The sequence below is a fragment of the Pundamilia nyererei genome, unplaced genomic scaffold (genome assembly GCF_000239375.1).
Source record: "Pundamilia nyererei isolate P.nyererei 1_Seehausen unplaced genomic scaffold, PunNye1.0 scaffold00156, whole genome shotgun sequence".
NCBI lineage: Eukaryota > Metazoa > Chordata > Actinopteri > Cichliformes > Cichlidae > Pundamilia > Pundamilia nyererei.
This window is the reverse complement of record NW_005187557.1, coordinates 963,516-991,483: the sequence shown is the minus strand read 5'-3', so window position 1 is coordinate 991,483 and position 27,968 is coordinate 963,516. Positions and strand designations below refer to the sequence as shown.

Below are 27,968 nucleotides of genomic sequence, written 5' to 3'. Positions count from 1 at the left end.
GGGAGGGAGAGGGGAGCAAGGGGATAGAGACAGGCAGAGAGGTAGCAGCAGATGGATTGCTGCACAGCCCGCAACATACTTACCGAGGACAGACTGTATGTGTGACAGCGCGTGTGTGCATGTACGCTGTCACAGAGGAGCACGGTTGTGAATGAGTATTTCATGTTGTGTGGAAGTGGATGCAAGGAGCAGTAATTCTCTTGAAGGGGTGGGGGGAACGAGGGATACAGACAAGTGAAGAGTCAACACTTTCGCTCTTCACACTTGGACTACTTTCAGGGCAGGTGCAACACCAACAAACCACTTTAGTAAGCCAATCACCAATGAACGTGACAGAAGAGTCTCCGTAAATGCTACAGACTGAGGCGGGACATATTCTGTGTTTGCTTGTGTTTTTTAAACATTTTTCTTTGTTTTTTTCGCCTGAGCGGAGGACAGTGTCTTTACCAAAGGTAGAGTAGTCTGGATAGCTTTGGGAGTGCAGACAGAGGGATCCTCTATGGTGAAAATGAGTCTGGAGCCTGTGCAGGTGATGAGCGGACAGGTCGCCGAGCTCAAAGTTGCCCCTTCGTCCAACGGCGACAGCGCAGGATCGTGGGAGGGGAAAAGAGAGTTTGACAAAGACCACCTGGGCCTCACTGCCAAGCCAAAGCCAGTAAGTCTCACTCTCCACCCAGAACTGCATGTGTCCCACTTTTATTATGTAATCTTTCCAGATCACAAGAGTGCGAAGGCCTTGCCGGTTGAGACAATCACATGGAACCAAACAACCCTCTGTACTCCTCTTCCTTCTCTCCACCCTGTTGCTGCCCCCCCCCACGCCCAGCTTATTCTCTCAAGTCAGCTGTTGACATTGCCCACGTGCGGTTTTAAGCACACACTGGGAATCAGGAGCGGTCAGGCAAACTGTGAGTCTGGCTGTATTTTGGGGTCCACAGACTATGAGTTCAGAGTCTATTTCATCCTTTGCCTCGGTCATGAATGAATTGAAGAAAAAACTAATATCTTCTGTGTCTGCCAGAGTTTAGCAGCTGGGCAGGCAAGCTGATAATGATGATCACTCACTGGACGTGGGTGCACAGGCTCATTTACACAAGATTTAATGACAGCAATACACACGATGCCTTTTAATGATGTATTTCCAAATAAATCTAAGGTCACAGTCGACCTGTCTAACATTAGGGTTGCAGTTGCCACATGCTACATAGGCACATTTTAAGAAACTAGAAGATACGACCTATCAAAATAAATCTCCTACACGTAATTAGAGTTGTTCTGCTCAAAGCGTTTCCATTTGGGAATTCCTAACAGACAAAAATTTTATGAACCGCACCTTTCACCCAAATCATAGATGGGCTGATGATGACCTGGTAGATGTCAAGAGGATGTTTTATATAATAGATTTAAACAAATGTACTGTAGTGAAATCACACAGAAAGCCAGCAGTCACATGCTTTAATCTCTTAATGAACAATTCGAATATATTACAAAGTTTGCTTGACCAGACTGCAGCTATACTTGATCGCTAGGTCCACAGCCTGGACTTATATTAAACTGTCGAGATGAAAACTCCAGTTTGTAAATGTTTAGCTTGGATCTCAGCTTACAATTAAAAGGGATCAGATCACACTCCCTGGCAAAGGTTTTGATTCTGTTTATAGCGTTGCAGGATATTGAACAGAACATACTGTACCATTTCCAGGGAATCACGGACCAGGCTGCTAAACTAATCCGAGTGACTCTGAGAGGGCATAACTGTAATGTAACTAACAAAGCATTTAGTAAGCTCGTACGATTAGAAGAATAAGGGCAGGAAGAAAAACATTAAAGACTGAGTTATGTATTCACAGGAAATGCAAGCTAACGTGAAAGGACTCAGCTAAAAGTGTCTAAAAGCCGAGTAATCTGTGCTGCTCGAAGATTAACGCGGCCACATCGGTGTATTTTCGGACTGTAAACATGCATCCCCATGTGTCCCAATGATAGCGCTTAGCTATCTGTCTAAATATTACCGCATCGTATTACGGTGTAATGCATTCATCTGAAAGAGCACATACCTACATAACAGCATTAGAAAAAACTGTATGTGATTATTTATCATAGGAACTGCACCGAATAGATTACACTGAGTTTATTTCAATGAATGAACTTTCTAATTGAACAAAAGAAATCACCATCTGGTTATGATCTCGTTTTCCATCAGGTGGTGTGATAAGTAATCAAACACAGTGAAATGAACTTTAAGCAGAACATATATAAGAGGACAAATAAAGGGTCATATTTGGAAGGTGTTACTTCTTTTTAGTTGTGCACTTTTAGCCATGTTACCGTGTCATATTAAATAATTCTTTAAATAATTTAAATGGTCTGACAAGTGTAACCAAATAGCACTGATAGACCTTTTCATTATATCTATGCTGAAACAGAACACGTCCAAAGGCAGGTAATGAGGGTTTTTTTTTTCAACCCTAATCTATTTGAAAACAGTTTAAATGTGGTGAACAGGTTTTATCTTAACTTGTTGTCATTATTTAAAATACAGGAAGGTCTAAAGCAATGCTGCAAACAATTTTTAAATCCTCCAGTATTGTATGAACACAAAGATGTATCACTGTGCAAGTAAATATCACACAGTTTCTACACTTTTTATACCTTTAGTTTTTCTATATTATAGATCATAGGAAATACTAAAGCAAGGTCAAACTCATTTTAGTTTGTGGGAAACACACAGTCCAATTTTTTATCTTACTAGTTACCAGAAAAATACAGCTTAATAAACTTTTTGTTGCTGTTTCCTTTTACTGTAAAGACGTTTAAGCACATTCTGAAAATGCTCACATTAAAAAAAATCAAAATAACAAAAACAATCCAAACTAGCAAACTGACAATGAAATAGTTTTTGGCAATTTTGTTCAGGTTCAACCACATATCATAGGTTTTCCACATTCAGTATAAAGAAACACTACTGCAGTAAATCAGTCCAACTTCTTGGGCTTAACAACCACAGTTTGGTGCCATCTGTCAGCAAGGAGGCTGTAAAACTGAATAAATTAGCAGTTTGGACTTTATGCTAAGGATGTAATCCATTCCTACGGATTTGCAACATGCACAAAATAGTATAAAATTCCCTCCTTTGTAATGTTTGCTCTGTGCAAAGCTATTAATGGAGATAAATTGGACATTTTGGTTGGTCAGATCTCGTCCCAGAGATGTTTGACACCCTGCATCAGCGTAACTTTGTGCTGACATTCATCTCTGTCTAAATAAATAAATAAATACATCTGGGTAAATTCGCAGATGAGTAAACATGCAACTATTTTGCTGGTAATAACTGAAATGAGTAAAGAAAATCAACAGCCTATTTATGCAAGATAATTCATAATTTTATTGGGGGGGTATGTTGGTTGGGTCTGGAAATTACGCCCCTGCCCCTATGTTAAAAGACTAAAATTAGGCTTGTGGTGAGAGGTTGTGTGAGGTTAATAATGTAAAGTGACTCACAACTCACAAAAAATGCAAAGTGACGACACATAAAAGACGTCTGTGTTATTTATACCCTACTCAGTGATGCCAGGCTGGTCTGTGTCACTGTCTCCCGTGACTTCCTGTAAGCCTCTTTTACACGTTTATCTTAGACAAGATCAAAAGAAATCATAAATGAGTAATTATACTGTCAAACCTTCAACTATCATACCCAAAGTCTGGCATAAAAAATGCACAAACACTAACCAAATACCGTGCACGTTATTTCATGATGCATAATTTTCAGTTGGGTGATAATACTGGCCTGATTTTTAGACCAAACCTCATAAACCCTGTGTTAGCATTGCTGTTTCTGGCAGTGTCCGGTCACTCTGCCGTGTTACCATATCTGCCGGTGCTGGAACAGACTGCATCATCACTGGCCTTTACCTTATCTATAAATATCTGCACCACCCCGATCGCCTCACCCTGCCAGTCTCTGCTCACACTCTCACTGCTTTTATTTTCCCACCGCTTCCCCCTCTCACCCTCTTTCACCTTTTTTCTCTCCCCACCCCTGCTCCCCGTGGGTAGAAGGGATGTCTCTCAGGCTGTAATATGTAAATAACACATGACTCATGGATACCAGTCGGGGTATCCATGATCTGGGAAGCTCTAACGGGATTAAAATATAAAGGGGGAAGCTGAGCACCACTTCAGAATCACACTGAGGATTTTCCTTTTTTTCCTTCTTTTTTTTTTTATCACCATCAACTTTATTTATACAGTTGCCTCTGCCATCACAGACATCAGTGGGTTGGAAGTGATTATAGTTACTCTGAGTCCCCAGTGCAGAGGAGCCATATGACTGGGTTTGGAGGCCCGCTCAGAGAGGCCAGGCAGTTAACACTACTGGTATCAAATCACAGCAAAGCACCGGAGTCTTGCTCTGGGATCACTCTCAGACGGTGTGACACGTGGGGGTGCAACGATACACAAAATTCACGGTTCGGTTCGGTTCGATACTTTGGTGTCACGGTTCGATATTTTTTCGATACAAAAAAATGTTCATGCATTTTTAATTTGTCATTTATTAAAATTATAAATATATATTTTAACTCAAAAGTACAGTTTTTAAATTTAACCCTAACCCTTGTGCGTGTTTTTTATTTTGACAGCGAATGCGCACCTGCGGACCACTTATGTGCAGCCCTGGTTATTTAGCTCGTCATATTGCAGCCACAGAAATTCTTTTGTCCATGAAACCATAAAGCTGCACTTTCTTTTTGCCTTATAGTCTGATTTGTCATAACTTCTCCGTTTTGTGGTAAGCTTTTCTTTGGCTGTCACTTCTTCACCCTGACCTGTCTTATTTGGCTCAGCAGAACTGAAATGCTTTTACACACGCACTCACATAAGCTCAGCGATTCTCTGCGCGATCAACCTCTCACATGTTTAAGCTGCGGGAGATTTCACTTGTCATGTTTGCATAGTAAGCTAACGATTGATAAGACGATGTCAGAGGAATTGGTGCACAAATTATCATCACTCACAGATCAGTGCTGTCGCTCTCTATACACAGTTCGCACGATTGCAAAGTGAAAGCAAAAAAACAAGCGCAAATTCAAACCCGACTTCAATATGTCACATATTGACAGTGGCTCACCGATGCCAATGACATAATTACCCAGCTACATTTCTGAAAGAATGCAAAAGCATTGACATATATTTTTCCTACAATAGCCCGACGGGCAGGGCAGAGATAGATTTTGGTAGCCCGACTGAAAAAATCGCTAGCCCCGGGACGTCGGGCTAGCGATATTGCGAGCCCTGTATCTGATTGAGGAATCACTCATCTTTGGAAAAGAGAGTTTATTACAGAGAAATGTCTCTTTCCAAAATAAAAGCTATACTATCTGCTTCTTCTGGGCTATATTCTCAGCAGCATAAGGAGAATCATGTGCTAACAGCTGTCTAAATGACTCGGCTAAAGTTAGTAGCATGCTTGTTGTTTTTGTCTTTGCACTAGGATGATGTCGGCGTAAATGTGCAGTCATATTCGTTGTGTTCCCACTAGTGCTTTCAGGTTAATCTCGTTGAAATGACCTTAACGCCACAACACGGCAAATCTTCGTTAACGAGCTACCACTGATCGCTCCATGCATGGGGCTAGACGGCCAACACGTTAACGAGCTAACTGCGCTAGCACACTAGTTCACACCAATGTAATTGAGCATTGCATGGCACATCCAACATACTGTTTTACTTTAGTCCATGACTCGCTTACCTTCAGGGTCATACGTCACATGAAAACCAAAATAATTCCAAACGCCAGAACTGAATGAGGGTGGGGGAGGTGCCCTGCGCTCTTCGTTCTGACTATGCTGTCTGTGTTGAGCGCTCAGTGGATCTGCGCTGGACAGTGCAGCCTAGGCGGAGTAGTCGAACACAGATTCACTGAGCGCTCAACACAGACAGCATCGTCAGAAGGAAAATTGATAAAATAAATTACAAATGTTGTATTGTTCGATACATATGCGTACCGAACCGAAAGCACTGTATCGAACGGTTCAATATTGATACGAGTATCGTTGCACCCCTAGTGACACGTTATTCATAGAGTAGACTGTGTACCAAAAGTCTGGTACACCTGCAAAACTGTCTGAGATTTTGTGCACGTTGATCACATTTCTCGTTTGTCTCCATAGCTTTTAGAAATATGTAGAATTATGCGTCAGGCATAGCAGGACATTATTTAAAGGAAATATTGTGATGCTGAAAAAAAGCTTTGTGATGAATAAAAACTGTCATTCTGCTAAGGTGACAGGGAGACGAGCCCGGAAGGTGGAGGGAGGCGTGTTCTTCGTAAGTATGTCGCGGTTGAAAGTTGGTGTCCAGTCAGTGCCACACCTTTCACCCTGTTTGAACCTCCTGTGATGGCTGTTGATGTGCCTGCATGATCACGGATACTCCCACTCTACTAACCAACGGGCTGACCTAACGCATCATCACGTGTGCTGTCATGTCGATCCATTCTTCACGTCCGTATTGGCTGCCGAAGGAATATACAGTCTCATACTCACCCTTCACTACACTGAATGTTTTGGTGACTTTGAAAAAATAATAGCAGTTTTTAGATGACATCCTCTCCTGCAGGCTCTGAAGCAACTCTCATGGCGCATCTGAAGTTTTTTCTTTGTTTTAGCAAGTCACAAACCTACTGACATTTGTAACTACGCCAATAACTAAACATCCAGCCTTTTTCAACAGTATCATGTGTGGCTCACTATTAGGAACTGGATTTGTTTGAAAAAAAAAAAGGTAATGATCTAATATTGTAGTTTGTTAAATATTTATTCTTTGTGGCCTTTAATTAACACCATCTCCCAGTGGGCATTCGTGTTACATCAGAGGTACTGATGGGAAAGATTCTCGTGTTTACAGCTTCTCGAGATGACAACAACTTGAGCTGGCAACTGCTAATCTGATTGTGCTACATCCAACGCTAACCAACAAAACAAAGAGACATGTACATTATTAAAAAAAAGATATATTATAGGCAATACTATTTAAGGAGTAAAATTAAAGTCTATAATTTGGCCAAAGACGTGATTTTCTTTTGCAGCATTACCTCTGCAAACTGCTACAGTAGATTTTTAAATCCAGCAATATGCAGTTGATGTGCAGACTTTCAGCTTTGATTCAAGGAGTTTAACAAAATCTATGTAAGAATGGTAAAAATATTTCTATACATAGTCCCTCACCCTCACTTTCAGAGGCTGAAAACCCCTAGATAATTGACTGACAAGCAGTTTTGTGGCCATCTTTCCCTTGTTTTATACACACACACACACACACACACACACACACACACACACACACACACACACACACACATATGATAAATAAAGAAGTGTTAAATTTGCATTTTATAGCTTTACAATGTAATTTTAAATAAAAGGTCAAAGTGAGGGACCCCATTATTAGGCTGAAAAAACAAAGTTTAGAGTCAAGAAACACTTTCATGAATGGAAATACAAAGGGTTTACACTAAGGTGCAAAACATTGGTTACACATTAAGACGAAGGCCAGGTTAGACTTTGCCAGAGAGATGGAGCTATCGAAGGTGGATTCAGGCCTGGCAGAGCATCTCAGTGGAAGAAACACAGCATTTGGTGATGTCCATGGGTTCCACACTTCAGATAGAGTGCAAAAGATTTTCATTGAAGGATTATTTAATGCAAACCTCTTGTTAAACCCCTTGGATTCAAGCTGAAAGCTGCACTTTTGAAGTGCAGACTACGCAGGATTGATCTATTACATTTTTATATTCTTGGACTCTACTAGAGTAGTGTTGCATGATTCACAGTTCAAAAGAATCTTTATTTAGCCCCTCAGTCTATTTAGTGTGTGTAACATGCCATTTCAGCTCCTCTCCCTCACTGTGAGCCAACTTTCTTCTTAATGACTAGTTTTTAAGACATTTGCCAAATTGATGAAGACCTTCTGCTTCCTAACGATACATTTCACTCTGACTAAAACATGAAGCAGATTTTTTTAAAACTTTTCTTCTCTTATTAAGTCAGCAAGAATAACACTCCACATTTTGTCTATTTTTATGCAGTTTTATTTTAACTGTCACTCCAGTCTTGCACTCTTGCTCTTCCTTTTTTACTTAGTTTTGCTAAGACAGGCTGTAATTGTCAGAACTCGTATGCCTGTGTTTGTATACGCTGCCGTAGGTAAATCCTTCAAGATGGCGTCAGGTTTAGAGTCGTGTAATTCATCTGTCATCACATTCATTGTGCTTCGCAGTCAGTGTTGATGTTTCATATAGTGAAACATATGTGGATCAGAAATGCATTACGACTAATAACAAAAAGAAGAAAACAATGATATTTTTGTATGATATGCATGCACGGAAAACATGTTTTTCAGTTCAGTGGACACAGAAATATAGAAACTGTCAAAATTAAATAGTGTTTCATCAAATCTATCCTTTAATCTGACTCCCATGTGGGATTAAGCCTAGCCAGTTGACGTGTGTGTTAACAGGTAAGTAGGCAACAGGTCAGCAAGCAGCAGGGTTGTGATGGAAAAGAGGCTAAATGCAGGAACAATGGCACGGCGCACATGTCGGCTTGTGGCCTATTTACAAGTACACAAGCGTCAAGGCTGAGATGAGAACAGGCAAACATCTCAATACACAGAATCCAACCCCTCACTCATCCGTGTGGAAACATACTGACTCACAAGCACAATTTTAGACACACTGAAAACAGCTGAAGATCACAGCACTGTATAAACAACAGTAAATATACAGTAAAATAATTAGCATCGGATTTAATCAATACTGCATCAGAACAGTACATTTAAAAAAAAAACCCATAAGCAACACTCCATTTACCCAGTGTCACATGACACACTTTCACACTTTCACATGCACATTAGTGTTCTCTGCATTGGCTGAAACACTTTGCCCCTTCACCCCACTCTTCCCACTACACAGGCACGAGTTCCTCTGCCCACTGTGGGCAATTATTGCCAGTTAACCCAGGAGGAATGCAGCTCCCCCCCGCCAACCCCTAAACACACAGGCCTGAGTGTAAACACACACATTGGGCAACATGAACACAATATGACACCACTGCGCCATCTAGCAGTTCATCTGAGATCATGGAAACAAAACACACATGTGCAGACAAAGCTCCAAAGAGCTCTACATACACTGACTCGTTAAAATGGACCTCTCTGTTATTTAGTGAAATATAAAATTGTTGTTTTTCCTTTTTTAAATGTATAGAATCTGAAAAGCATGAGGAAACAGGACGGGAGCGTTGACATTGTATTCTGAAGGTTTGACATTTTTGCCATTCATATAAAACAGTATGATTCCACACAAATTAAATTCTTATGACCATGTGCAAAGAACTTGGAGTCTTGTTACCTTTGAAGAGGTTTCTTTGAGGACAGGAACTAGGTCTGGGACTTTGGTAAATCAAGGTGCTGATAAAACAACATTAAATGTAGTGACTCTGCTCTCAGTTTGCGTTTTAATGGGCTCGAGCTGGCTGTTATGTGCAAACTGTTTGTGATAATATGGTGATTAACTGTGATAATTAACTGTGATAAGCTGGCAAAAAATTTGGAATCTATTGCCATCCACATACAAGAAATTCACATTAAACTGAAATTCACACTGACTAGTTAAATTCACAGACCAGCCAGAAGCTCATACAACAGAATTTCAGGAATCTCTCCACAAGTAGTCACACAGTTGCTGCATGATAGAGATACTGATAGGAACTGTTATTAAATAGGACTATGATTGGAATACAACAGCTTGGAAACCAGTTAAGTTGTTGAGTCGAGCTCCCTGTTGCAAAGAGACACATTGCAAATGACTTGTGTTGATCAGTGCAGACTGGCTCAGACTGCTGCCTACGTTTAAAAAGCAGCAATGATCTGCAAGCCTCCAAATTCTGAATGCCATTGGTCTATTTTCTCCTAGTCATATGAAGGTTTTTACTCTACTGCGGCTCAACCATTACCCTCCAGTTGGTGACTTCCAATAAAAATAAAAAGTAAAAGCAGTAATACTTGGCTAGTTGCGAGGGGACTCGTAGTCCCTGTGAAACTGATGACTGAAGCCCCACTCACACAGGCTTAGACACTCGTCAGGGGTCAGGTTACATCCTAGTAACTATAGGTTGCTAGGGAGAAATGTGGTTTCCCTGACCGCTTGCCAAGTGGATTTGTATTTAAGAACAGTACTAGAACGTACTTTTTAGTTCAAAAGCAAATTAAATTGGTGCGTTTGTGCATTTTCCCTCAACTTCTACTAAGATGCTGTTTGACTGTCTTTTTTGCACTGCATGTAAAGCCTGTTTATCCACGGAGCTCATGAGCAGGGAAATTTTCTTGTTAGACTTTTTCACGTGTTTGAGGCTAAAAAACACTTTAGGATTTATGATTTAGACCTTTGTCACCATGGTTACATTAACATATGTCACTCAGAGTCACAGAAATATGGAAAAATAACAAACAACAAACAGTAGAAACAAATATTGGTCTTTGGTTTGGTCATAATTAATGTTGTAAGGGGTTTTTTGGGGCGGGGGGGGGGTTGAATTTTTTTATATATTTACGAAATTAAATGCCTAAAAATCCATTTGGAGCTTGATTATTTGGCCCTACAAAGGTTCTCAAGGACAGGCTTGCTTTGTGTTGACAGTGCAGGGACGAATTGTGTTTCTTTTAATTCTAGAGGGTAAACACAGGATGGAACTTGTAAGATGAAAAGTCAGGAGGTCTGTGTTTACCACTTCTCCTTAATATTGTTTTGTGTCCCATGGTGATTATATCTTTTATATTTTCATTATTTTGTGTTTTGTACTTTTCTCTTGCTTCTGCACAATTCTAAATCTGATCTTTGCAATATTTTCATAATTACTACAGCCACATGAGGCTGAGGTGATATTGAAAGCTAACAACAAGCTGTAATCACGGACTGTATATGAGAGATGGACATTTTCTCTGTGTATGAAAAGAGAAGGGAATTTCAAACCTACACGCTTTTTAAAGCTCCATCCACACAGGAAGTAATTCGCTCATCAGGCTTCGCATTAAAGCTGTTTGGTCATTGGTGGACATACCAGGCTCTGGTAGCCTCTAGTTAACCCTAATGCATTAACTGCAATGTCATATGTGAATCACCTGTATCCTGTGTTCTCATTGGTACACATTTCAGTCGCTTGGCTCGAAGCTGAGATTTTCAAAGTTTCACATGTGACCTGCCCACTTATTTAGAAGACAGTCCCTTGAAGTTGTGTAACAGCTACTACAGTAGGTATGCACTCTATTGGATTTCTCAGATTTCCACTTCTTGCTCAAGATGGTGACAGCCAAAGTCTGAGGTTTTAATACGAGAGATTATACACATCCATTTTTATATATACTCAGTGCTCTTAAGCCCAATTTCTTGCTTTTTTATATCTGTATGTTAAACTGTTTTCTATAAATGTTGAAATTTTTAGTTTAACTTCATATGTGCATATTGTTATTAGTAACTCTTAATTTAGTATTGCTTTTATGAGTGCACCATGTTTAGTTTAACTGCAGTTTGTACTTTTTCTATTATAAAGGGATTTTGCCAACTAGATACTCTATTCTATGAAATTACATTATAATATCAAACAGCTTTAAAATTCACCCAAGATAGCACATTCTTTCATCTATATTCTTAAAAAACATAGAGAGACAGTTCCATAAACTCAAACAGTCACAATGTGATTGAAGTGAAGACTTCCAGCTCTTATTCAATAGTCATGAAATTGTCTGATTACTTTTCAGCCTCTGAAAATGGTTTTAATTCATAAACTGTTAATGCTGTACCTGTAAACAATTTTTGTGAGACTACATAGTTGAGTTTCTGAATATACATAGCCTTCATTCTCTATCACTCGAAATGACTCCTGTAATGTAATGGCATTCAAAGAAGTTAACATCGATAGCATTTAACACACTGATGTGAATATAACAACAATAGACCAAAACAGCACGTACTCTTTAAATAACCGGCACGCATTCCTCTCTGTGTTTCCCATTAACCTTTTCATTACTGTTCAGTGGTGTTCTCTTTTTTTGTTCATCTTTATCTTTCCATTGTCCACCTTGACTTTGGTTTTCTGCAGCCGAAGCCAGAGAACGCAGTGACCGTAGCTGTTTCCTCTCGGGTCCTGTTCCGGACTGAGCGGGAGCAAAAGGTGTTTGAGCAGCAAGGTGTGGAGGAATATCTGAGATACCAAATTGAACATGAGAACGAACCCTTTGCTCCTGGGCCTGCTTTCCCCTTTGTCAAGGTTAAATTCACACAAGCACACACAGATGTTATTTTTTAATTCTTAAATTCTTTTTTGGTCTTGATTTTTCTCAGCTGACTGTTTCTCTGTCTTGATAGGCTCTGGAGACGGTTAACGCTCGTCTGCGAGAGCTGTACCCCCAAAGTGAAGAACTGTTCGACATCGTTTTAGTAACATATAACCATGCCCACGTTGGAATCCGGCTCATCAACACCATCAACCACCACAGTAAGCCTAAAAACTGTCAGTGTACACAACTGAAAATGAATTACTCGCCCTACGTGGCACTATTAAAAGATGCTATGCAGCAGACAGAGTTCTCAGTTTAAATAGCTTCCTGTCATGGGATAACAGTCCATTGATAGGTCAATTATATATCTGAAATTTCAAGCACCCACACAGACACTATCAGTTTGACAAGCTTATTATCACACTCTCCATGTTGCCAATCTGAACTATGCCCACCGCCCCCCACATCATGTCTTTGAAATCAGAGTCTTTAAAGACCTCATTTGGTTTATAATCAGGAGAAAAAATATAATGTGCGCAGATCTGCTGTATGCAGTAAGTAGCTATCAGCCATGTTTCTTTATGTCCATGACAGTGCTGACACAGGAATTGGAATCACCTCTCTTCATATCATAGGTAATAACTGCAATCCTTGAATTTTGGACCAAAACTGACTTTTGTTTCCGCGCAAACTCCATGTTTGTGTGACTCATTAGCAATAACAGCAACACGTTCCAAAGCAACATGTTACTGTTATCACATAAAAATTTTCAGTAACAGAGTAATGTAACACATTACTGCACCAATCAGAATCTGTAATTACAGTCACAGTAATGCCTTGACTTGTGTTACAAATGTTTTTCAGTTATCTGCAGAAAAGAAAAAAAAAAGTCAAACAACAGGCCATTTTTCTTCGTTTTCAGTTTGCATGAGGAAGGAGGAAAATAATGGGAACTGTGTCCACATCAGAAACAAGTACATTATGCTGCTAACACAACTTCGGCTCTTTGCAAACATCTGCACACTAACAATGCTAACGAAAGCTGGCAAATCCCCAGATTGATGCTAAGGCTGAAAGGACACTTTACCATTACTTTGCTTTTAGCATTGCTTTCTGACAAGTAGTTAAAGAACATTTTTCTTAAGAACAGTAACATTTAATGTTCATCTGCTAACCCACCAGCTTGTCCCAGTTGTACAGAGATTGCAACTCTATTTTTACTCTGCTGTTACCGAGGCCTAAGACTGAGTTATAATTAGGAAAGAAGGAGTGAGGATGTTGGAGTATTTTGACATTTACCTTCAAAGCTGCATCACGTTTTGAAGACCTCAAGTGGGCATGACAGAAAGGTTGTAGGGGATTACATTCTGACATTTGAGGGCCTCGAGGGGATTGCGTGTCAAGGAATCTGGATAATGTACAACCATGTGTCCTTAAAATTTCTTAATCAGTTAGATAAGCAAGGGCATTTATACAGGGTGGCAGTAGCTCAGGAGGTAGAGCATCATCTACTGATCGGAAGGCTGGTGGTTCAATCCCTGGCTCCCCCTAGTCTGCATGCCAGATATCATTGGGCAAGATCATATTCATACTCCATTGCATCGGAGTGTGAATGGTAGTTGCTGTCTCTGTCTTTTCTCAGCAGTGCGCACAGATGGAGCAACGTTTACCTAAAAGCACAGAAGACAGTGCATGTGTGTTTTATAGAGTACTTTGAGAAAGTAAAAAGGTGTGGATGGTAGAAGCAAATGTTAGAGCATGATCAGGGTTAACAACATTCCTGGGAGGTGAAGTTATTATCAATGATGAGAGGTACGCTGGAAGATGCTTTTTAGAAAAGAAAAATAATAAATAAATAGCATTTGATGTGTGTCAGTTAGAATCTTTATTTCAACAAAGGGACAAAAAGAAAAAGAAAAAATACTGACGTGACAAAAAGCTAAATAATTATACTTAGTTTTCCTCCAAAATATAAGTTTAGGGCTGCTGCTGATCAATCACAACTTTACTAAGTGAAGCAGGTAATCCCTGTATAACTTAAAAAAAATAGTCTATAAATGCATCTGCTTTTTTCTGGGGTTTTTCTCAATTTAATGCTTCCAATAAGTGCACGCTTTCCCACTAACGTCCAAACCCAGCACCCAAAAGCATCCATACATCATCCAGAATCTGACGCAGGCTCAGCTGAGAGACAAACAGTGGAGTGTATGAACAGCTGACTGACAGGATCCTTCCCAGGGAAAGTCTCAGACCCCGTGATGACATCCCTCTCACAGACCACTTCCTGTTCAGTTGCTCTAATGTTTTCAGATCCTCGGGGCTTCATGACGGGAGTGGGTTCAAGCTTATTTCCCTTTGGGATGTAAGAATAATCCAAGAGGCCCGAAACAAAAACAAGTCTGAGCGAAGCCACCAAAGCAACACTCGGCCTTCCAGATGCCTCCATGTTAGATCCTCTCTGGTGGCTCTATGTGAGGCATTCAAACAGTCGCTTGACCTCTGAGCGTTCCTGCACACTTAAAGGAAACATGGCTTCTCTGATAACATTGATAAGTGTTTCATGAGCATCTTTCCTGCAGTAGGTCTCTCTGAGTAGCAAAGCCGTGTTAAAAAGATTGAGGATCATTTATTCTAGCTTGAAACTGGATGTGCGAACTGGACGTGTTTATTTTTGATTATCAGCGCACCCAAACTGTTTTTCGAGGCAGAATCAAGTATTAAATTCCTGCACTATACACCTATGAATAATGGACGTGTGCAGGCATACACCTGACTTCTATAGGGGCAGAATTCTACCTTAGCTTGTAGCTTGTTCTGGGTGCTCTGCAGTGTCTTTTCAGTCATGTTGATTTCCTGTTTTATTACCATGTTTCAGATGTTTTGAACAAGCAAATAAATCATGCAAAGAAGCTAGATGAAAACATTTTTCTTAATAGACAGGGGAAAAAGATACAAGAACGTCAATGGCAAGCATATTTTCCCTCGAGTGACTCCCACGCTCCTGCACCAGTCTGAAACACAGGATGAGGTGCGGTACAGCGTAGGGGAAGGGGAGGGGGTCAAACTCACCAGGGTCTGACTACAAAGCTAAATAAACCATTAAGAAAATCTTCAGAGGACAGTTGGTTCTTTGAGTAACTGAGAGGAGATTACTCAGGGGGCTTAAAGCAACACAGTTCCTCTGTTCCTTCTGGAGTCCAGCTCGTTTTGCCTAGAGCCTGATTATGAGTCACACTACATTTATCTGCCTTTGTTTCTTTCATGTGTCTTTAAAAGTGAACTTCACATTTTGAACTGATTACCAGAACAGCAACAGGCAAGGTTTATACATACAAATGTAGCCACCAAACTGCACAAAAATATCGAACTTTGCTTGTTTCAGCCTGAAGAATATTCGCTTTGTCCGCCTGCTTGTCCGTATGTTCTGTATTCAGCACAGAGCTGCACCTGCCTGGTTTGCCTCAGCATTTACTCCTATATTAATATTACATTATTATAGTCGACAGTGGGCTCTGCAAATTATTCGCAGTGGGGTATATATTTTCCCACATATTTTCCCAGTTCTTTGGAATGACGTGGGATAAACTTACTGAGCCTATAATACATTGAGGCAAAACTTGATCAAAGTTTTTTTATATCCAGCTAAAAAACAAACAAACAAACAGACATTTCTTATCAGCTTGGACTCATGAAAAAATGGAAAACTCAAGAAAGAGCATCTATTTGCTCATGTACATGGACGTCAGTTGTTTTGTGTTTTTGTAAGGTCTCAGTTCCACAGGCCTGGAGATGGATCGGTGATATCCTTTAACCTCAGGTTGGCAGATGGTTGCTGATGGTTGCTGGCAGTCTCCAAGCAAAATTTATTTAAAAAGAAAGGTTTACAAGCAAACCAGAAAGGGAGAATGTTCACCGTTGCTTTGCACTTTTCACAGTTTAACTACTGCTTGGAGAGTAGTTTGAGAGTGTTGCATCAGTCTGCTAGCATCTATAACAAATCCAAAAATGTTTTTGATCTGCCACCTGTTTTGTGCCCAATTTTCACCTGAGAGCGAGGAACCTCCAGCAACCACTTGCCAACCTATTGGGGGATACATGTTTTTACCTAGAAAATAGAAAGAAAAGTTGCCTGGGTGTTATCAACTGATCTGTAGGTCTGTGTGACTGAGGCCTTAGACCAGGGATGGCAAACTCACTTAGCATCGTGGGCCATGTAGATAGTCAAAAAACACCAACAGAAATTTTTGTAGAGAAAAAAACCCAGAGACTTTTCTGTCATCAAATTGTTTAATTGATACCTAATTACTTTGCTGTATGAATATCCAAGAGGGAGGTCTTTATCAGTAAGAAAAGGTAAAAAACTTGTGAATATACAATTAAAAGTCCAAGTCTTCATAGGACGTTTCTGGCACCCGGACCTGGTGATGGACACAGTTGCCTTAGACTTAGCACAGCTTTAACCTCCTAGGACCTGGCGTCCATATATGTGGACATCACATTTTGGGTTGTCTAGACCAGATTACTAAATTTTGCTCTACTTGGGCCTGATATGCACTTACGGGGACATTATAATGCCATTGTTCTATCGAAATTTAAAACGAATGTCCTCATATGTGGATATCAGGCCCTTGTAGAGTAAAATCAGGTAAAAACATCATTCTTTGTTTTTACATTCATGAGGTCCCAATCAGCCCAAACAGCAAAGAGAAATTAAAAATGCTTGCTACGAAAGAGTTCGGGTCTTCCCTGCTGCAGCATTTACCGAGAACATTTTAAGCCATCTTTTGTTATTTTTGGAGCGGTTACAACATATAAGCATTTAGATTATACCCTGCTTGGAAAAAAAAAGTAAGGGAAACTCTCTAATCAGAGTATAACACAAACTCAGTTAATATTCAAGCTGTCCAATTACTGTATCCATATCATCTGCTTTAGAGCAAATCAAATGTGTGTTTTCACTTGCAGCTGACTTTTTACACTAAAGGTCAGTGAGTACAGCGTAGACTGGAATAACAGTTAGCTTTGCAGCGTTACAGTCTCAGAAGGTCATTAGCTGCTGCAGTTTAGGCTCTAAAATGACAATTTTACAACATATAGAAGCAAATTACATGGAGTAGGAGTTTTAATGTACTCTGATATTTTATTTGCCTCTTTTAAGTTCCCAAACGTTGTGGAAGCCCTGTGCTAAAAAAGGCCAGTGGACCTTTATTGTGGATGAAGATAAATTCATGCCTCGGTGATTGCAGCTTTAAATAATTGGAATAACCTTCCCATTTCTCTTTTTATAAATCTCCCGTCCACACTAACCTCCTCCTCTTACTTCATCTCCATATATCTTAGGTGTCGCCTACCTTTTCATTCTATTATGACCTTCAACTCTAATCAAACTCAATCCATCACCAGATATTACTCTATTTTACTCCCGTGCCCTTTCTAATAGCCCCCCATCATCTTTTCCCTCATAAATACCAGCTCATTTTACCCAATGACACAGATATAATCCGCAGATCTGTACTCGTGGATCTAATTACCTAATATCAGTCTCTTCTCATTTTCCACATACCGACTGTCCACTGCTCGGTGGATCAGTCCACAGCAGCGAATTAAAAGGCCTCCCAAGCCAAAATGTAAACAGACACTTTCCCACCAAGTCTTTTCGCTTCCTCCTCTCATCTGCACAGCCTCCGTCTTCCCGCCCTTCTATTAACCCCCTCTCTGGACCCTCTCCATGTTTTAAGTACTTGTAAGTTTATCCTCTCACCATGTCTTTAGAACATCTTCGCTCCTTTTTGCCGTCCACGGCCCCCGAAGTGACCCTTTCGTGAACTCCCTGACAGTCAGAGCCCCAGCTTCTAGTGCAAATATAGATTATATAAGCGACTCTTTGAAGTCATGCGGTGTTTGCTGGTATGCTAACATGCAAATAGATGCATTTATCAACACTGTAATGGATCTGTAATGCTGATGATGGACTGAATGCTGACATTTAACACCAGATGATGTACTGAAATTAAAAACCTTGTTGCTATTTGTTCCTCTCATCCACAGACTTGTTCATTGAGAGGTTTTGTATGACGGGGGGGAGCAGTCCTATTGGCTACCTGAAGGCCTGGCAAACCAACCTCTACTTGTCTGCTGATGCCAACAAGGTTAGGGAGGCGCTGACTGAAGGTAAGGCCAGTCCTGCCACAAAGCTGAAAAATACTTAGAAGTTACTAAAGTTTACAGCTTTTTCTACGTTTCACACCAGATTTTTTTTTTTTTGCATTATGTGACTCTTATATAATAATGATTGAAAGCTGTAGCACAGGACTTTTACAAGCTAATAAATATCTGTTTATTAGCAATTTAAAAAAAAAGAGTTTACACAGTGTTATTGAAGTATATCGTTACCTCGTGACTCTGTATTTTGCACAGTTCTAAACCTGCTGTCTTTCATTGACTGTATATAAAAGATCGCCATTGTGTTGTACTTTATTAGTTTTGGATTGCTCATTTTGAAGCGTTAATGCTAGCTTTTTTCCCCCGCCATTTTTTTGTGTCTCTGTTTGTGTGTGTGTGTGTGTGTGTGTGTGTCAGAAGTTTTGCATGAAACGGAGAACCAGCTTGACAGCTAAAGCTTGTCAGCTTGGTGAGCAAGCGGCATCCATAAATGGTGGAAGTGTTAGTAAACAGTTGACCTTTGCTCCAGGAGGGGCAAAGGGCCTAACCAACCACCTAAACATAAACCATAAAATGTACGAGTGCAACACACAAAGATGGCTGCTAACTGGTAGTAAGTGATGGATAAAGAAAAGACTAGAAAATTCTCTTGCAAATATTAAAGCACAAACGTCTTGCTGGACCACACAGCAGATCATATTGGAATTAATATTCTAAATTCCATTAAAAAGTGCAAACAGCACAAAAATTTAACTTGAATTAAAGTAAAATGAGGTCTAATAAACAGTGATTGGACCAGAGACCAATACACAGGACTATCAACATGCTTTTTTATTTTTGCATTTTAAGATGGGATTTATTGGGGATTAAATGGCTTTTGGAACGGGGCCTCTTGTAGTCCTTAGATTAACTGCAGATTTTGTCACCTCAGCATTAACCTAATTTTCCAGTCGTAGAGCGTGGGATGATTGGTTTACCAGAAAAACTAGGAACAACTAAAACAGGAATAGAAAATTGAGGAATCTCCTGAGGATGGGTTACTGAATAACCACTAATCACCAGAGAGGATTACATTAGTACAGCATTTGGTTTATGTTCATATAATTACCATCCGACTATAGTGGAAGACAAAAGAATTCAGATCTGAGAACAGTAGATGGCAGTGATCGTGCTCGTATTTGCCTCCAAATATGGGGTGCATTGTCACAATAAAAAATATATATTTATGCATGCTAGTATCCTGGTGTCCTCCTAGAGATCGGAGTAATTTAAATGGAGTAATCCAGTTATATGTTTTAGACATTTAGAAAGTCTCACAGAAGCAGTTTAGCATACAAATTAAAGGCAAACCAGTAGCATCAAGTCATACACGGCCCTCACACACTCCGTTACTTCAGCTTTATTTTGATCAGGGAAATGTGTCCGAAGGAATGCCTTCAGGAAGCTTTCGTGCCTCACATTTAATTAAATCGTCCTTCTGAGGGAGCTTGATCTTGAATTCTTTTCAAAGCACGCGTCATGTAACCGCACTAGTTGGTTTGGCCTATTTGCATGCATTTTATTTACATGTAGTTTCAGCACACTTGACCTTTTCCAAGCTGGATAACAAAAACTAGTTTTTGAAAGTCTTTTTTTCAGACACAGATAGAAATGTTTTGAGATATACAGGTTCAAGTATGATTTGAAATTCATAGCAATAAAAAACTGATCTAATCCCTAAATCATAAATCCCCAAATATATGCCATGTCATACATAGAAAAACTACAAAGCAGCCTGCACACAGACACACACACACACACACACACACACACACTGTGCTAGGAGTGTACATTGTGTACAGTGTGTGTATTTGCATAAGAAGTAGCAATGACATCTTCTGCAGTGCTGCTGTGACTTTAGTCTTTGCACTCTATTTGATGGTTTCCATGGTACCAACATCCTATTTGTTGTAGCTTTGGCTAATTTGTGTCACAATTTGAAGTCACTGGTCATTTTCTGCCAAAGAAATAAGAGCCATTAAAATGCAACGATGGAAAATTTGTGGGACTTGAGGTGACAACCACATCCAACGATTTAAATCCCTTCTGTGCAGCGAATTTCATGCTGCATTATTACTGCAGCCAACACAGAGGAGGTTTTTGTGACACAATCTGTGTCACTGGGTGTATAAACTTGAGACAAATTTAAGGAAAATTAACTGGCTGTGTAAAGCTTCAAGTGGCTATGGTTTAAGTTCTGTCGCACAGTAAACCTGCTCTGGAGCACGTAAAAAATCCACAAGTGCAAAATGAGTGCCTACTGACCAATTAGTTTGCCAGAAAATCGCATCACCATTTCTGGAAGATAGTGAGACGTTTTTCTTTCCCGACAAGCACTGAGAGGAAATATAATAGCTCAGGAGCAACATTACTCATAGCTTGTTTTTCCCCGTTGGCCTCAAGTAGCAAATCAGTTTTATTTTTCTATCAGCCTTAACATAGAAATGTAATCCCAACACAGGACGGTCTAAGCCATGCACTTTATAACCTTATATAAAATTTGCAGATAAACCCACTTACTGGTTTGAATTCTGTTTTTATCTTTGCTCTTTGTTTGCTCTCACATAGTTTTAACCCTGCTGGGTTGCAGCTGAAAGAATTCATGAATTTTATCTGAGACTTAATTATGGGCTGTCTGTAAATGGACTGCGTTTATGCACCACTTTTGCAGTCTTTCTGACCTCTTGAAGCACTTTGCACTACAGTCACATTCACATATTAATACAGCAGGTTTTCACAAGGTGTAGAGCTTTCAGCTGTATTGTGTTTAACCTCACGTTATAATTTTCGTTTTGTTTGTAAAATATCCGCTCTGCTTCCCAGGAGACCTGTGCATGCTTGTGATTGGTCATTTGTTGCAAACGTCACCCTCTTCATGTGCACACACATGCTACTTAGGGCATGCCACGTTGATGACTGGGAAGGCCACAGAACAATATAACCTAAAGGGATCAAGGGCTTCCTTTAACTGTCAACCATCTGTAGCCGTCAAGGCATCTCCAGGGACTTTGTTCATGTCATTTACAAGCTTCGTGCCAGTAATGCCGCGCCTCTGTGGGAGGCAGCTCCTCAAAAACACAGAGCACATAAGCAGTGAAGCAAAGGAAGTGGTTCTGACATTTTACTTGAAAGCTCTTAATTAGCTGTAAATCCATTTGTTAATACTTCCTCTGAGTGTTAGAGCATGTTTTTAAGGACTGCGGCTATGAAGGTGACAGTTAAAACCTTCCTGATTTGTTCTGTTTCTGGCAGGAAATGAAAGAGAGCACTGAATGAAGTGAAAGATGCTTTTTTGCACCTTAGAAAATCAAAAGATTTATTTGTGAACTGAAGTGACGTTTAAAAGCTGATTTTAGCTAAACAAGTGATGTCTCTGTTTACTTGATTCTCAACCACTCAATATGCAAAAACACTGTTTAGAAAAATTAAAGGAACACTTTTTTTAATCCGAGTGTAGCACCAACTAAATTAAGATGCCTTGCTGTGTCTCCCAGCACAGTCTCAAGAGCATGGGGAAGATTCCTGGAGGCAGACAGTTACTTTAGGGCCCTTAACCCACCAGCGAGACTGTTATTTGCTTCTGTGTGCAAGAAGGAACTGGATGAGCACTGCCAGAGCTACAAAATGACCTCCAGCAGGACACTGGTTTGAATGTCTCTGACTAAACAATCAGAAATAGACTTTATCAGGGTGGCCTGATAGCCAGTGGATCCTGTGCTCATTGCCTGGCACCGTGGAGCCCAGTGGGCATTTGCCGTGGAATATCAGAATTAGCAGGTTCACCGCTGGCACCCTGTGCTTTTCACAGAGAGAGAACAAGTTCACCCTGAGCACATGTGACAGACATTAAAGAGTCTGGAAAAACTGTGGAAAACGTTATACTGTCTGTAACATCGTTGGTCTTTCAGTGATGGTCTGCAGAGAGATATCCATGGCAGGTATACTGGCTAGGTAATTGCAGACTGGCTGCCATTAATATTAGGATGAAACCCTTGGATCTTTGTCAGGCCCTACACTGGTACACTAGGTCCTGGGTTCCTCAAGGTGCAAATGGCAATGCCTGCTCTCATGTGGTGAGAGTATGCAGGAGGTTCCTGAAAGATTAAGAAATTGATATCCTTGACTGGCCCCCAGTTTACCTCAAATTGTCCAGGAGCTCTTTGATGCTCTGATCCAGATCTTGGGGGAGATCCTCCAGGACACCATCCATCATATTATTAGCAACATCCCCCATGAGCCTGTGGGGACCATACACACTATTCAGTACCAGTTTGAGCTGCTGCAATGAAAGGAAAACGGACTAGCCATGAACTGAAACATGAAGTAAAGGAAGCAGGGCAAAATATCTGATAGGGAAGGCAACTCCTGACTCCCTCTAAAGAAGAAATGCAGAGAGTGCAGTTCAGAATTAAGTGCAGGAAGTGAAGGAATGAATCATAATGTACTAATGTTAAAAACAAATGAAGTGTACAAACACAACTTCTCTTTAGCTGTAATTAGCTAAGTGATAGTTGAGCCCTTTATTGTCTTATGCATTTGTGTTCAGGCATCGCAGCAGCCACAATGTTCATGCCGGAGAAGATGACAGAGGTATCCGAGTCCCAGCTAAGAGTGGCATTTGATGGCGATGCTGTCCTCTTCTCAGATGAGTCAGAACGCATCTTCAAGGCCCATGGGCTGGACAAATTCTTCGAACATGAGAAGGAAAATGAGGACAGGCTACTGGACCATGTTTGTATTCTTTAATTGAATTTCTTTGCATTGATTTTTATTCTATTCAGTTTTATTTATAGCGCACCAAATCACAACAACAGTGACCTCAAGGTGCTTTCTATTGTAAAGACCCTACAATAACAGAGAGAAAACATCAACAACAGTTTAAACTAGCACTTTAGCGACAGAGGGAAAGAAAAACTTCCTTTTAACAGGAAGACAGGCAGGGTGTTTTGTTAATACGTTTCTCTTAACAGGATCCGTGGTGTTGGTGACAACATAAAGTACATCCTGCACCCTAACCCTTCGAGGTCATTGGTCACAACCCATAACCCTATCAGAATAGGGTTGTTTGTTTTTGTTAAATTGTTCTTTCAAGGCAATCAGAGAAGAAAGAAAAAAAAATTCAGGTGACACACAACAAAAAATATTTCACATTTTCTTCCTTGAAAATTCAGTTTTGCCTTTCTTTAAAATAAGATTAGCAATTAGCTTGGAGCTTAGAAGGTTAATACCTGAGGCTAAATTTCAAAGAAAAAGAAAAGTAAAACTAACTGCAGATTACACACATAATATCCCAGACTGAGATGACTCCAAAGAGTGTAACAATCCTTAAAAACATTATATTCTTCCTAACGTTATCTTTTCCAAGCAGCCTCAGTGATGAGTGTGCATATGGTCTCCACATGAAATCCATTTCAGTAACTGATTATTCTATGAATATATTATGCAAAATTAAATGAAATAATAAATTGTTTCTAAAGACTGTCAGTTGACATGTCATTCTCCTTGACAACCAGCAATTTCGGAAATTAGCAGTGCATACCTCACGCTGTGCTACATTACAATAAAATGGTGCTAGCTCAATCAGGGTTTGTATGTGTTACATACACATAAAGCTGATGCGTGACAAGTCAAAGATGAGTCAAATCTTAACATATATACAAGAAAACAGATAACAGGTCCTCACTAGCTTTTCCTCTTTGGCAGGGTCCCCTGAAGGGCTTCCTAGAGGCACTGGGGAAGCTCCAGAAAAAGTTTTACGCTAAAGGCCAGCGTCTGGACTGCCCTATCCGCACCTACCTGGTCACAGCTCGTAGTGCAGCAAGTTCTGGGATTCGGGCTCTCAAGACACTTCGGGCCTGGGGGCTGGAGATCGATGAGGCCTTGTTCCTTGCAGGAGCACCAAAGGGCCCTATGCTTGAGAAGATAAGGCCACACATCTACTTCGATGATCAAATGTTTCACATAGAGGGAGCGGCAGAGATGGGTACCATCGCTGCACATGTTCCCTATGGCATTGCACAGAAACATAACTCCAAGCACAACACCAGCGCAGGGAAGTAGACAAAAGGACTTTGGATGTTGGTGACCAGGTAGAGGGAGGGGATATTATCTTAGGACAAAACAAAAAGTTGTTAAAGTAAAATTCAGATGATGAACTTTTTCTATTTTTTAACTGTATGGAAGTACATGTTTGCTTGACCACAGTATCTACTGCCTCGGCTTAGTGCTACTACTTTAGGAGTCAGATAAGAAATCTGGATAAAGGTCAACAACAGGTCTGGAACCTGAGATGACCCAATAACCAAGGTGTCCAAAAACAAGTGTTTCATTAAATCATGCTTTGGTTCTTGACTAAGTATTTCTCTTACTACTCCTTGTCTTCATAGCGAAGACCAGGAGTGAACAACTGAATTGTTTATATATGTGTAACAGTGCACTGAATGTTAATAAATGAACTGTGAGCACAATGCAGAGATATTATATTGTTAACCATTATGGTGATGTACTATAGCATGAAAGTAATAATTTAAAGTTTTGTCAAACATTTTATAGTTTGATTACACACAAATGTAAAAAGATTAGGATGCAGCTGTACAAAATGTCTTGTATATTACTGAAGCATTCAATGCCATCTGTTCTTGTGTTCCAAAATCCAAATCAAATATAGAAAGCCATTTGGTGCCTTAGGAGTGGAATTATAGTTCTCTTGGGTGAACACAGGCAGGAGGGCACAGATGGTTTGTTTTATACTTCAGTGAAATATGTTTCTAACTGTTTTAACCCCACGTGGCACCTGACAGGATCTTAGACACTGTGATGTGTTTTTATCCAAAATACCCTCCACTCCTTTGTATTTGGAAGTATTTTAACTATAACAATATTTGGACTACTGTAATGTGGAGTGATACGAGAAACTCGTGGGAGCTTTGGCTTTGCATGATGCTTCGCAGCTCAGAGCGGTTCAAATGGTACGTAATTAGCATGCTATATTGATTGATTTCTTTTCTTTTTTTTCTTAAAGATTTGTGTCTTTTTTTTAAACTTTTTTTTTGGAGAGAGAAAAGAACAATGGAAAAGAGAGATGGATGAGATATGCAACAAGTTTCCCCTGCTTGCAATCAGACAGGTCACAAGTAATGTATGTGGTATGCAACTTAACCAATAGTGACCACACAGTGTTATAAATATATTACTGTAGCGAAGAAACCATGTTATTTACATTTCTAGTTGCAAACTATGGCTGTATGCTCTAGAAGTTGCCTTTAGTTTCAATGAATGTATAACTTACAGCCAGTTATGTTGTATGGCTTCCATGACGTTTTATGCAATCCCATAAATGACAGAAAACCAAAGTAAAACTTGGCAATTACATGTTAAAACCTAAGCTTGTTAAGGCTTTCACAGTTCATGGCATAGCTAAATGGAATTTTGATCCGTTTTAGCTGATATGTAGCATGCTAAAGTTTACCATGCTAGCATGCTAAAGTTTACTGTGCTAGCATGCTAATGTTCCCACAAATATGTGATCCTAAGGAGGTCTTAGTCTAACAAAACACTGACTTAACTGAATGAACCTGCGTTTTACCTTCATATTTAACCAGTGGAGCAAGTGTCATATTTTTACAGGTTTGCTAACCTAAGAGATTTTTGAAAGCTAGATCTTTTGCTAATATTCCAACTAGAGCACACACGTTATAGGTAGACATAAGCCGTCAATCTTGGGTTGAATTCTCTGTCTTGTATACCCAGGTGACTTTGTTTAATGGTGTAAAGTTTCACCATCATAAATCCATTTCTAAATTGTAGTTAGAGAATCTTGCTAATGTTTGATAGAAAAATATAAATGTTTCTATTATAGACAAAATCCCTGCAGTGACCTTTAGAAAATGCCAGTCTACTTCACATGACTCTACTTGTAACCAGTGTATAATTAGAGACGCATCATTACGCTCAATCAGTCTTCTGAGTACCACGGGGTTCAGAAAAGTGACAAGCAACCCGCAGGTTTAACCTCACAGGCAACACACATACAGTAATTAAACAGATGTGTCTCTTGGCAAACTAAAACAACTGCTGACTTGTGAGCAGATAAAGTTTCAGCACGACAAGCTAATCAGGGAACTCTGGGCTTCAGGGTGACATTCGGTTTCAGCTTGAACAGATTCAACAGCACTTTGATAACTGCTTTATTGAAGGATTTGCAAGATTAAGAAAATGTAAATGGACAATAAATAAAGATTACAATTGAAGTATTGGCTTTATTTTCATTTGTTTGTGAAAACTGATATAGATTACATGGATCTGTTTGTTCAGTGGCATGCACTCCTTCAGTCCACCATGGAGTGGCAGCATCGCACCACGGTGGAATGATTGATGAGCTGCAGCAGCAACCGCTCTTCACTCAGCGTAATGATGAAGATGGAAAGAAGCGACCACTTCGCTTTGATTTAACAGCTCCATGCACATAAAAGTTATCCTAATTTATGTCAGTTTTTTAATCTTTGCATCCTTTATTATTATCTTTTTGTGACAAATCCTCCCTTTCTCCATCTAATTTATCAGTCTTCACACTGAGCAGAATCACATTACGACCCACACTTTCATCCACATATCTATGATAAATGTGCTAATATTCCCAATATGGTTCATACCCAGCTGAATATGATCTTTCCAGCAGAGTGATAAAAGCCACAGAGAGCCAACATCCAGCACTGGACTACCTGGCACTATATCGCTAACAGCTCCACAGGGATGGGCTCAGGTGAACGCTGACGGATTGACATCGACATGGATTTTATAAGCTCCAAATCAGCTATGAGACAATGTTGTTGGCAACCTTTTTGGTGAGATAGTAGGGACAGATAGATCAGACAGATTTCTCTGGCCAGCTGGCACACACTGCAAAGTCTATGCACATTTAATGACACATGTGTAAGGCTGCCAGCTGTATTCATAAACAGACAATAACCATCAGCGTGGAAGGAGACGAGTGAAAGAGGATGGCTCTGTGCTCTGCTGTGCCTGACTGAGATCATGGCTGTGGACTAAAATGACCATAACGACCTGATGTCCTGTACCTTATAGGAAACTTCTGGGAGGCACTCAAGTTGAGTGTAAAGAGAAATTGCCAGGATATATATTTTCATTTGAGATGCTCAGCAGTGCAGTGATGGGAGGACAATCATGCAGATGTAAATGTAAGGAAAAGAAACGATCGGAGTGGAGAAGACTGCTGTTTCAAACAGGGATACCATTCACTACTAGGGGTGACCAAATGTAGAGCTTAACAGCCCTTAAGCTCAAATATAAGCTGTCTTATAGTCAGATGTGACCTCCTGCAGAGAGGCTGAGCAGGAGGAAACTGGGTGGGTGCAGACTGCTTTTATCATACTCAAATAACAACGCAAAAAACTATGACAATGACAGGAAAAAAA

At 40.0% G+C, this 27,968-nt stretch overlaps 1 protein-coding gene across 2 annotated transcripts; it reads left to right on the top strand.

Annotated features, from left to right (window-relative positions):
- Positions 1-26,783, top strand: nt5c1aa (5'-nucleotidase, cytosolic IAa). Of its 2 annotated transcripts, XM_005745242.1 has the most exons (7): positions 1-655; positions 6,283-6,327; positions 12,156-12,323; positions 12,422-12,551; positions 18,382-18,504; positions 23,081-23,265; positions 24,238-26,783. In XM_005745242.1, the coding sequence occupies exons 1-7, from the start codon at positions 500-502 to the stop codon at positions 24,592-24,594; spliced, it is 1,164 nt and encodes a 387-aa protein (XP_005745299.1). In that variant the 5' UTR covers positions 1-499; the 3' UTR covers positions 24,595-26,783. The 2 variants fall into 2 exon arrangements, with proteins under 2 accessions (XP_005745299.1, XP_005745300.1); XM_005745243.1 differs by lacking the exon at positions 6,283-6,327.
- The last annotated feature ends 1,185 nt before the right edge of the window (positions 26,784-27,968 follow it).

Coding starts and splice junctions, on each gene's coding strand:
- nt5c1aa (XM_005745242.1), top strand. CDS start 500: ATGGTGAAAATGAGTCTGGAGCCTGTGCAGGTGATGAGCGGACAGGTC. Junction 656..6,282: donor TCACTGCCAAGCCAAAGCCA/GTAAGTCTCACT, acceptor CATTCTGCTAAG/GTGACAGGGAGACGAGCCCG. Junction 23,266..24,237: donor AGGACAGGCTACTGGACCAT/GTTTGTATTCTT, acceptor CCTCTTTGGCAG/GGTCCCCTGAAGGGCTTCCT.